The 13,252-nt window shown below is 34.4% G+C and overlaps 1 protein-coding gene across 1 annotated transcript; it reads left to right on the forward strand.

Annotated features, from left to right (window-relative positions):
* The first annotated feature begins 10,129 nt into the window (after nucleotides 1–10,129).
* Nucleotides 10,130–12,888, forward strand: LOC108327771 (uncharacterized). Its single transcript, XM_017561470.2, has 3 exons — nucleotides 10,130–10,985; nucleotides 11,215–11,439; nucleotides 12,464–12,888. The coding sequence occupies exons 1-3, from the start codon at nucleotides 10,230–10,232 to the stop codon at nucleotides 12,485–12,487; spliced, it is 1,005 nt and encodes a 334-aa protein (XP_017416959.1). The 5' UTR covers nucleotides 10,130–10,229; the 3' UTR covers nucleotides 12,488–12,888.
* Nucleotides 12,889–13,252: the final 364 nt, after the last annotated feature.

Raw genomic sequence — 13,252 nt, forward strand, 5'->3', positions numbered from 1 at the left:
TTTATCCACTCATTAGCACCCATGTTAACTACTTACTATAACCATTATAGTAACATCACTATCAACATAACATAACTTGAAGCATCTCAAGTACCATGATCATCATCATAAATACACCACCATCATGATTATCCTAGTCATGAACAACACCATGAGCATCACCATACCATGATATCATAGTGGAAAGAGTTTATCTCACTCCTGTACCATACCTCACGAGTTGTAGCCTCCCTTAATAAACATTTGTAGCCTCCCCTACCGATCATCTCTTTCCATTGCACACAAGACAAAAGGAAGCATTTATCCGTAGTTATAACCAAGATTTATGAGGTATAACAAGTAGACTTATGCTCCACTCTTAACCACAAGTCAAACTGACCCTAAACATAACCACTAACCTTAAACTCTGATTATCATCATGTTCCACAACTACTCTGGCTTGGTTCACGTCCACTCTTCATCAAATTCACCATTTTTCACCAAAATGCATTGTGATAATCGATTATCACTTAAGATAATCGATTATCTTAGTGAAATTTACCCAGAAACATGATGCAGGAAGGGATAATCAATTATCATCCCAAATAATCGATTATTCCTAAAATTACACTCAAAACCAATGCACATATAATCGATTATAACTAAATATAATCGATTATTGCCGAATCGAAACACATTCTAGACATGATTCAAGAATTCAAACATAAATACATCAACCCTAGATCACGTGGAAACATAGTTAACACATTATACATGCATTCAACCATCACATACCCATGTAAACATACTCAAGCACATATAATACATCACTTGAATCATCCAGATCCAATCATTGACATGTTATAACCCCAATAATATGGTGCAAATAGTCTTTGATAAAAACACTAAATAGAGTTTTTTATTAGCCAAACTATCTAAGCATAATGCTTACAAATGAGAATCATGAAGATGAAAATCCTCTAAAACAGAGTTGCTGATACAAGGTTGTTTTCTCTCAAACTACACCCCCGATTGACGATCTAAATGGTAAGAATGAAGAACCATACATCTGGAATCCACTTTCCAAAAATCATCTCGATCCAATGGGGAATGACTTCACAATGACCAAAACACCAATGCAGATTTAATAAAATTCTTCAAAACAGAGATGCTGATGCACGATTGTTTTCTCCCAAACTAGAATTTCGATTGACGATCCAAACCGTAAGAATGAAGAACTATACTTCTGGAACCCATTGTCCAAAAATCAACCCGATTTAACCGGGAACGACTTCACAACGACGAAAACACCAGTGTAGGTTTTATATTATGCGAAAATGACTTCTTCTCTTCCTTTCTCTCTCACTTGGCTTTTCCCTATCTTCAAATGACTCTAATACGCCCTACTAATCTCACCCATCTCCACCAAAACAAAGTGAGACATAATGGTCCACATTATTTGACCTATTCTCCATATTGGAAGGGAACCCAATAACCCAACACTTACAACATATATTTGCATCGAAATCCCTAAGCATCATAACTTTGTTCTCTCTTAGCATTAAACCCTCTATTGGGATAACCCAACAAAACATACACAATACATTCATAGGAAAAACCCAACACAAATATTATATAAACCCTATGTCCATGCATACACAAACCCTTGCCCAATAATAACAACGTACAACCATAATCATAATCATATAAACATATATCAAACAAGGATTATTAATCAAAATAACCAAGAACACATATAACATAAAACAATAAACAAACAAAAGTAAGTTTCCCCATACCTTGGCCAATCATAAGGCTTTATCTACAACCCTAAAACATCATCAATCTTCCTTTATACTAAGAGTTTTTCATCGCTCTCTCTTTTCTTTTCCCAAAACGTGAATATCCTCTCTTCCTCTATTTTCACCCTTTGATTTAGAGTTCTAGGGTTTCTAAACATCAACCCACCCCTTAATTAATTTCTACACCAATTAAATAAAAATAAAAGACCCTTTTGCCCTTAGGCAAAAATATAAAAAATAAAGAAATAACATAACAATTATGTTCTAACAAAAATATACACTCAAGAACACTAATTTCCAAACAAAAACTTAAAGTCTCAAAACTACTTTATTTTTAAAACCCTTATTTTCCCGAATCTTACATTATCTACTCCACAATGGGTCTTAATGTTTCGATCCTAAGTTCATCGACTATCATCGTTAAGGTCAATCACCCTACGTTTGAGGTATTTTTTTGAAGTACCTGAAAAACACTAGAAAGGATGAGAGCAAGGGGGTGGTGGGGACGGGTGGTTTAATAATGTCTTTGGAAAACTTTTCGCAACCCTCTTTATATACCACTTTCGTCGAGTACAAATTTTTTTAGGTAGTTGTTAAAGGTTCGACTTTGTAAATGATGTTAATCAACAAATTCTTTTTTTCATACTATATAGGATATTCACTATAGTTTTTTAAGAGCTTTCTTTTTAATGAACAATCGTTTAGTATGAACAAATATTGTATTTAAAACTAAAATACAACTATAAGTTTAATAAGAGAAGCATTTAAACAGAATTAAAAAATAAATGCACGAATATTTTTTATAATGATTCATTCAAACTAAGTTACGTCCAATCTCCACTATCAACTGAAGGTTCCACTATAATCTTCAACAAGATTACAGTTGAGTATTTCTTGACTTTTCTCTTTTTCTCTTCTCAGATATTCTCTTTTTTCTTGAGCTTCTCAGTGCTTATCTTATAAACGCCTTTCATAGGATTGACATTTACATTGTAAGTTATCCTCTTGATTCTTTCATTGAATGATCTTCTATTTAAAGGCATTTTCAAAAGGTATCCGTTAGACCGAGCTCTTGGTCTTGATTCTTATGTCTTCTTTGTCTTACGTGTGAAGAAGTCGTTGGTTAAAGTCAACTTATCAGAACAGACATGCTTTTTCAGTACTTTGCTTGAAGTAGGTTGTACTTTCTTTCATACACTTCTTCTTATGAAGAGAATATTCCGTGCATGTCTTCTTTGTCTCAAACGTCCACTTATGATATATTTCAAATAAAGCAGTGAATGTGTGTAGTAGGTTATCTGTATAAAATAGAGTAGATTGTGCATGCAAAAAATATGTCTTATCTCTTATCACTTTTGTTGTTTTTGAACGTTAAGCATTTTATGACATTTAATGTTTATTCAGAACAACAAAGTGCATTTTATATTTTCTATCGTTGAGGTATCGTTTATCATTTAAGTTTTTCCTTAAGATATCATTCGTTGAGTAAGAACTTCATTGTTGGACGAAGTAAAAAATTTAGCTCATGGTATCGTCTAATATGTTATAAATGTTTTTTAGAATATTGCTTTTTAGGGCTTGAGCGATTAGCATGTTTCTTCTTTATAAGTTTTTTATCTTTGTTTAAGACTTTTAGAGAGTTTGGTCAAAAACTTTGTCTCGACACCTTTTTGCTTTTTGAGAGTTCAACTGAATACCATTGGGTACAGTATAACTTACGCCATTAGTATAACCCACTACAAGAAAAAAAAATTATTACCTACAGACAAAATTCGTATATAAACTCTAAAATTCACATATAATGCATTGTTACCTACGGATTACATATGGATAAAAATTCGTATCTAAAATAGTTGTAGGTAACATTACATATGCATTTTTCTGTATGTAATTACATATAGAAAAATCTGTATGTAATTACATACGAAAAAATTTGTATATAAATCTGTATGTAATTATATACGACAATATACGTATGTAATTACATATGGATAAATTTATAGATAATTATATATGAATAAATTTACATGTAATTAACTACAGATAAATCTGTATGTAATATACGCCAATATACGTATGTAATTACATATGGATAAATTTATAGATAATTATATATGAATAAATTTATATGTAATTACCTACAGATAAATCTGTATGTAATTATCTATAAATAAATTTGTATGTAATTATCTATGGATAAATCTGTATGTAATTACTTACGGATAAATTCGTATGTAATCATCTATAAGTTTTGATTAAAATATGATGCTTATTTAATCCATTATAGTGTTGGACATTGACTTCATTATATAACACATAATTAGCCACTAGAATATCATTCATTCAACACCAAACCATTCATTAAAAAAAAACTAACATTTTAAGTATTGAAAATAAAAATAACATTCATTTATTGGAGTTAAAATTGAGTACTTCAAACATATTTCTATATAGATATAATGTAATAATTACAAGGATGAGAAATATATAAATTAACAAAGTAAAAAATATGGGCTAAAGTTAGAAGCAAATGTTTCTTGGATACATTGTCAAGAAAAATTACAATATACACATTCCTGTCAAAAGCCTCCTCAAGTTTTCAAAATTTCTTCATGGATAAGTTGTATGTACTACACAGGAGAATCTAACATTGTGGCACAATTTAACTTTTCATGTTGATCCACCCGTAACATAATTGAAAGATAAAGAACAGTAACAATCAACAAGGCAATATTGAGATACATTTCTTTTTCCTATAAGAAATCTATTCCATATACAAGAGGTTAAATAGTCAAAGTTCACTCTCGCAATATAAAGAATAATTAACATAAATTTGAGATTTGGAAAGTTTCGTGAAAGAGTTTCCAGAAATAATGAACTCAGTCACTATCCATCAATTTTGCAAATGAAGGGAAACTTTTAATTCTGAAATCATAGTTTTTCCTTAGTGAGTTTAAGATTCTTGTATGGGTTTCTATTGATTATTTAGAATACTTTTACTATGTAGTGAAGAGGTAGTTTTTGCAGCCAAGCACCTGCTTTTATTCTTGGTGAGCCCATAGACATCATGACTTGTGCTGAGAAAATCTCTTGCTTATAGTGTGGTCTTACAAGAGGTCTTCAAGAAAGTGCTAACATAATTGAGAAACATGTTGCACAATTCTCTCTTTCTCTTAATTCTGTTGATCTAGTAGGTAATAGTTTTAGATCTATTTGGAGTCATTGCTAGAGGAGCTGTTATATGTGTTGCACGATCTCTTGTCATTGCAAAGATGTTTCTTCCATTTGATAGCATGAGGATATTGACAATTTGATTGTGAATCATTTTTCTCAATAATTGGACTAAAAGAAAAAATTGGAATAAATTTATTTTATTTAGTATACTATGAATAATGTATTTTATTTTATATTTATATATGTGTAACATCCCAAAAATATAGTGTAAAGCCATATAATAGGAACATCACATTCATAATACTACAGATCAGTTCTTACAAAAGATACAGTGTACGGTTATGGTCGAACGACCTTACAAAATAACAAGGGATTAAAATTGTACAAATATACAATCCTAGACCAAACGGTTTACAAAATACTTATACCGAACGGTCCTCTAAGATAATAAAACAGCAGATGGCCGAACGGTTCTATTGTTCGACCTTAACATCTACCTCTACCAAATTTTTTTCTTCCAGCACCTCTTCCAGGAACGCTTCTCCTTCTGCTCACATCCACATGGATAATCATTGCAACAGAAGGACAACCACCGAACGTACAAAACGGACAAGACAAGAAGTAGCGTAACCCTATGTAATTCAATTCAAGTATCAACATAAGTTTCACACAATTCAAATAAACGAGATAGTTCATTCACTTTTACATGCAAAGCCTAATACTAGACTCTGACTGTCCGGATTGTATGAATTTTGTGTAGCTACGACGTTCGTGCACCCGGGTGATGTAGTAACTGGGATACCCTCAACAGCTGCCACCCGAGGTTAGTCCTATCTGTCCAAATTAACCATAAGGACTAGGACCTCCTGTCATTCTCACACATGACTTACCCTTCTCTACGTGAGAACGAGTAATCACGAAATATCAGGATGAACCGCTAGCTTAGTATGCCCACATTCATACTTTACCAATTCCAATATCCATTCATGAGATATTCCTCCCCGGAATACTCTTTCATAATCAAAGTCATTTCATCCATATCATATTCCATCATCTTTCATCATTAAAACTTCACTTAACCAATTTGAATACAAATCCCGTAGGATACCAAATATCGAACGTAAATCTTCAACCCCGAACGAGACCGAACACTTGGAGTGAGACCGAGAGGTCTCTAGTTCCAAAACAGATCAAAACCGAGAGAGTTACTATCGGGGTTGGGAAGAGACCGATTACAATAATATTTCACAAAGACTAATAGAATCGAACGTTATTTACAAGGTGAGCCAATTTAATGAACTGACTCATGAGAGTTTAGACCGAACGCCAATAAGCCTAGGCCGAGTACTAAGACTCTAGGCCGAACACCATAGAAACTGATACTGTAGGACATCGAATAATAATAAGTGACAGAATTATATGAAGAAACCGAACGCTATAAATACTTAGCTTATTTATGAGTTTAACATCAAGGAGAACGAGTGCTAGTCAAAGACCGAGCACTGTAGAAACTGAACGCTATTGAGTTTGGTCGAATGCTCTCATTTTAAAAATCATATTACTGAATCAAGGTCGAGCGCTTGGTTTAAGACCGAGCACCACTTAGTACGAGCGCTTGGTGTAAGACCGAGCACTACATAGTACGAGTGCTTGGTGTAAGACCGAGCACTACTTAATTTATAGAATAAAGGCTTGATAAATATAAGATATCATTTAACTAATGTTCAAGAACGAACGAAATATACAAATACATATAGATATACTTAAATTTATAACAGAATACCAAGGAACGAATATCCTTGGTTGAACGCTTATATACAAATATTACTAAACGAAGACGCTCGGTCCTCAACTGACATTCCATCCAAATGAAAGAATCCAGTTCCAACCGAGTCCACAAGAAAACCGAATGGTCAAAGACCATTCAGTGACGAACATAAATTTTCATATGGAATTTTATACTTAGAATTCTTTATATCACTTCATTTCTCAACATCTATCTCCATAATTTCATACATCCATATCATAGTAAATCTTCATACTTCATACAGTCAAAACATAGCAACAATCATATTCATTCAGCAATTCAACGAACATGCATCCATTCAAAACGAACATAAAAATCAAATTATATAAGCTTCCCTTACCTCTAACGTGACCAAACGCTTCCAGATATGGTTATTGGTTCACCTCTATAAGTCCTTCTACCCTCAACGCTCAACAATTTCCAAAACTAAACCAAGTGAAAATCAAAACACTATCAAAACCACTCATTTTAGAAGAGTGATCAACACATGAAACCAGAACTTGGTTTGCATGTCCAGGAAAATGCACGACTGAGTGAAGAGAAGAACTTACCAGCTCAGCTTCACAAACTGATCAGTTCAATCGAAAGCCCTTGAGATCGGAAGAGTGGAAATGGTGCCTGAGTGATGATCGGAGAAAGGAATGGTTAAGATTTCTTAGAGAGAAGATGAAGAAATCTAGAGAGAAGGAGGAGATTTCAGAAGGTTGAAGATGGATGGTGCATGCAGAGAAGTGGCATAAAAATTTGAGAGTTTTAGTTTTACTCCTACCATCAAAACCGAACGTCCAATCTGCATCACACACTTGTCTTCCACTTTCTGAACTTCAGACACTCCGATTGCTTACACCTGGCGTCCACTCGAATGGGGTTTTTAGTGGGTTTTAAATGGATTCTGACAATATGGATCAACAATTTATTATAATTTTATGTTCTTGGACTTGTATTTAATTATTTCCAAATTTTTAGTTTATTATTATATTTTTCTGATGGTAAAATGAAAAGTCAATGAACTGACTCTGATCCATAAAACTTTATGGATATTTAACCTTGTGGATTTTTTTAATAAATTTTTTTTTTAACTTTGTGGATTATTTTTTGACCCGAACCTATATAGATTAAGGTTAAATCTTATAAAATGGACTAATTTGAAAAGTTTAGCTCCTTTTACCATGACGACAATGTCTCCCGTCAAAAGGTCTATAGCCAAAAACAATAGTTATGTGACAAAGATGGTGAGGAAAGGAACTTTAACGGGATAACTATGTTCTCGTTTTCGAAGGAGGAGAAATGACTTTTGGATAAAAAAACATTTTCGGAAAGATTAGATGGTGGAGTATTTCGAAAAACATTTCTGAATCCAAATTGCTTTTCGAAACACTCGTTCGTAATACATTTTTATACCTTAAGATAGATAGAGTGTTTTGGAAAATACCTTTTATAGGAGTGTTTTTTTATTATAATTTTGATGAGAGGTAGTTTTGGAATTCCACCTTTTATAGGAGTGTAAGAAAAAAAAATATAGTACGGGAAAAAACACCCTAAAAAAACTAATAAGATAAAAACCCACCCCACCAAAGTCATCCCACGAAACCAAACAAATCATCAGGCCCAAAATACTAATACCACCTCCGCATCACAAACACCCATATGCTTAATAATCAAATAAAATTAATCTAATACCGAAATAAGACCCCATATTCCTAAAATCTTACACCGATTATATATATAGCATTACAAAAAAAAAAAATCAAAGTAGCAAAACGCCATCTTCAAAACGGCAAATTTCATCCAAAAAATATATGCAATCCCAACACTATTTTGCATCACCAAGCCCTCAAAACCTTATAACTTTAACTTTTTATGACACACACACACTAGTTAAGTTTTCTTATATTGCCAAAATATGTCTTCTTGATCATCGCTCTAAACAATTACCAAGTGGACTGACTATGCTTCCCATCAAACTTAATGTTTCCCATCAAACTTATTCCGACTTGAAGAAGAAAAAAAAATCACAAGACTATGCGTCTACAACTCTCAAAACATATTTGTGTTGCTTTTTTCCATACAAAAATTTCTAATTGTCCTTAATAAGGTTCATGTCAACCTAAAAAAGAAAAATTGAGGTTCAACTTTTTACTTACCATAATTGCTTAATGATAAATATTATTTGCCTAGGTTTAGGAAAGTGTATGTCTTTTATTTTGCTTTTCTCTGCCATAAATTTGGTGTGGTCTTCTTTTATTGCTTATATATATATATATATATGGGAGAAACGAAATATAAATCCCTATTTGATCTGAATAATAATAAAATAATTAAAAATATCTATGCATGTAAATTTACGTATGATAAAACTCTGTAGTTTATTAAATAATAAGAGAAGTCAATGGAAGATACTTGTGAATGGTGTTGTGACACATATCAAGTGTTGTTTTGTACACGGGTGGCTGCGGGGTACCCACGGCAAACCAAAAGGTAAAGGAGGAAAGGGTGTGATGGTGGGACCCTCCCTGCACTTTCTCGTGTAAATCCTCCTCACTCGCTCTGTAAACTCTTTATCACTTTCTCCCTAATTGCATGCAAACAAATTCATTTATCAAATGCTTCATTATTCATATCACATGACTTCTCTCTTACCCTGCTCCACCTCCACCAATAACAACTTAATATCTATAATAATGGCAGCGATAACAGTTCAAACAGGAGGAGATTATAACATCTCCGCATTAAACAATAATTTAAATGTTGTAAATGTTAACCCAAACTTTTCAACAACTATAGTTTAATAAACATCCTATTTAAGTATAATTTGACGTAGCCTAATTTCATCACGTAATCATCATTAGCACTCTTTCAACAGTAAATGTTTTAGACATGTGAATAATACTTGAATATTAAAATCACTCTCTTTTGTAAGCAGATTATTTAAAGTTTAAGTAAATATTTTTTTATTATAACTTTTTTATATGTTTAAATCCAAGAATATTTTTATTTAATTTCTTTTACGTATCTTAGTTTCATGTGTGTGTGTGGTATTATCTTATTAGACGTGTTCGTCGAGACTCTTCTAAGAGCTTCTTTTGATTGTTAAAATAGAAAAAATTGGAATTGATCAAGAGTGTTGGGAGGGAGTAATCTAGAGTGCCAATAAGGATGGAAAAGCTTTTTACTTTTTAACAATTGCACCAATTCGCTCCAAACCCAATCTATCTCCTCATCTCTTCCAAAAACGAAATCCAGATAACAATAGAATCCACTGCGGGGGCCAATAATAAGTGCCCACGTGTCAATGGGAAACACGTCACATCATCCCTTCATTCGTCCCGGTCCCACCTCTGGAAAAAGTCCTTACCTTTTGGCTCGCTTTTTCTTGCCTTCCCAAGAGTGAGAAACCGAAACTCTAACGGAGAAAGAGAGAGCGTTGGTGAGTGTTTGTGTTTTGGTGTGTGCGCATTCATTCAGTGATGTGCAACAAGAACAGTCCTTCTTCTCCAAACATTCAAACAACCTCTATTATGAAGAGGACTCGGAAACCGACGAAACGGTATCACTCTTCTTCCTCCTCCTCTTCGTCTTCTTCCTCGCTTAAGCCGCACCGGCGCGGGAACCGGACCAAGACGCGGAGGCCCAAGTTCGTCAGCTTACGTCTTCAGCTATCCGAGCCCAAGAACATGGGGTCCCAGCCCAAGCCCAAGCCCAAGGCCCTACAGCAGCCGCAGCTCAACCTCTTCCCTCTGCATCCGGAGCACCATGACATGCAGGAGGAGCAGAACGTGGCTCTGCTCTTCAGCGCGGAGGGCGGGGCAACGCTGACGGGGCTGCTAGAGGAGGATTCGATGTCGCCGTCCTCGGCGACTACAGAGGGGTCGCTGTCGGCGCGTACGTGTCCGGAGGAGGACGCCGGGAATTGGCTAGTGAGGAAGGCGATGCGGCGGAGGGAGAGCGAGGAGGGGAGCGAGGAACGGTGGGTGTGCTATTCGGAGGTGGTGGAGGAGAAGAAGGAGACGATGGAGGAGGTGACGAGTTATTGCATGATGGGGACAACGACGACGACGGCGATGACAACGTCCTTTGGATTGTTGTCCTTGAAGCTGGATCACCAGGGGATATTGAATGCTTGGTCTGATAAAGGCTCGCTATACGTCGCGGGGGAGGGAGGTCCACACATTGTCCCTGACTTCCTCAATGGTTTCCTCCTTCATAATGCGTTCCTCCCCCATGTAATTTTCTCTCCTTAATAATTATATTTTGTCTTTGTAAAATTTCAATTTATTTATTTTTGTCTGATCTTTCCTTCTTTTTTTTTGCCTGATTTAGTACTGTTGATGCCATTTTTTTATCAATCATCATTAGTGAATAGATATTTAACCTCAGAAAGGTAGATGGTGGCCACGAATTGATACAGGGGCCAGAGAAATTGTTCTAGTTGATGAGTTGGTTTTTGAACAGGTTGCATGGGATGGTTGGGGGAATGGTGTGGTTGGGAACACATGGAATGTTACTGAAGATTGTGGGGGTAACAAGACGAATGTGAAGGAAGAAAACGGTTGGAAGTTGGGGCAGAGAGAGGCAAGTGTTCAGAGATACAAAGAGAAGAGGCAAAGCCGACTCTTCTCTAAGAAGATCCGTTATGAAGTTCGCAAGCTCAATGCTGAGAAACGGCCCAGGATGAAGGTACTATTCCCTACACTCATTTTTACAATGTCTTAGGCATTCGATCATATAAACTTATGGGTACAAAGTTGATGTTGGACTCACTCACAATGGTTCTACAATAAGTTCACGTGCCCTACGATAGTTTGTGGTAATGTCATTGTAGTTACACGGTGGTAAGTCGACATCGTGCCACCCCGTGATACACTTCAACTGCACTCCATAGTGCTCAGGATTAGAAATCTCTTGCTGTCAGAAGCCTATAAGTCTAACAGTACTAGCATTAGTGATCTGGATCTCATATAGTAGTGTGGGCACATCCTTTTGTGAATAAAAATGCAAATTTGATCAAGTTGAAGCAACCACATACTTTGCTTGATCCTTCAATCCTGTTAACTATAACTTTTTCTAACTTTGTTAGCCCAACTATTTTGTCATTGCAAATATAAAAGATGAACAATATAAAAGAAAGTGGGGACAACAAATAAAAACTCACTATGAAACAATCCTATAACAAAAGTAGAACAAATCTACTTTTATAACTCTAGAATAAGAAATTTTGCCCCACCAAATAAAATCCTGAGATCTAGTATCATAATCAGGAAGCTTATAAGTAGAATCCAAATACATGAGTAAAATCTAAAAGCATATGTCTAATGTGATATTGAACGAACTTACCGTTATTCATATGTATTTTATACTTTTTGAAAATAATGTCATTTATTTACTAGCTTTGGTACGGTCAAGAATGAGCTGCGATTAATGATTTTTTGTGAGTGAAAGGGCAGTAGTAGAAGACTAGAAATGCTGTCATCACTTTCTGTCAAACACATTTTCATATTTGGTGAGATTTATTTGGGTCAGCGTGTTTTGTAAGATTAGGATCAGATGATGCGTTGCAATTACTATAAACAAACATTTTTGGTATAATTCTTGTTTGCATGTTTGTCCGTTAAAAGTGGGTTTACAATATCAGAACTTGTTAATCCCATTGTGGTCATGCTAAACTCTTGTAAAATGAATTTCATTTTGGTACATTTTGCAGGGACGATTTGTGAAGAGGGAATGAGAAGTGCAGAAGGATTGGGACGGTTGATAATAAGAATGTTGTGTGATATTACAGCGTTGGAAGAATTTTTCATGTCTTTGGTTTTGGGTAGTGCTGGGATGCTTTCTTGGTGAAATGTTTATGCAATGTAAAATCCCAGTGGTACAAATATGAACAACCGGGAAACTCTATATTCAACTGCTGTACTGGCGCAACATGTAAGGGCAGTTTCTAGACCTTTGATTGAAGGAGTTTGACAAAGTGTTACAATGTGTTTTATATCAATCCAAGGCTTTAGAAACAGTCAACCATGTTGTACTAGTACAATAACAAAAAGTGTATAGCTTACTCTGAAGACTCGAACGTAGTCTCAAAATTAAATATTTGGAACATGCTAAAATACTGGGGAACTGGAAACTGAACCATAGTCAGACCGACAAGGGTAGGCTCTAGGTGAAAGTATATGTTGTGTGATTCAACCCTTATATTTTGACATTTAATGAAATAAAAATAATAAACATTAATTAGTGTCTCTTTGTGGTTTTTGTATTATCTTTCAAGATATTAAGAAAATCTATTAAAAATATTATAAAATATTTTTAAGATATTTTCTGATAGTGTCTTATAATATATTAATTGATTATTAGATTCTGATATATTTTTAAAAACTTTAAAGATAATATCTTATTATATAATAATTTTGTTATCTTTTAAGATATTGATATTATTTTGTAGTATAATAATTAGTTATCTTTAAGATAACTTGTTTAATATATATATATATAT

Source organism: Vigna angularis, chromosome 2 (assembly GCF_016808095.1).
Source record: "Vigna angularis cultivar LongXiaoDou No.4 chromosome 2, ASM1680809v1, whole genome shotgun sequence".
Lineage (NCBI taxonomy): Eukaryota > Viridiplantae > Streptophyta > Magnoliopsida > Fabales > Fabaceae > Vigna > Vigna angularis.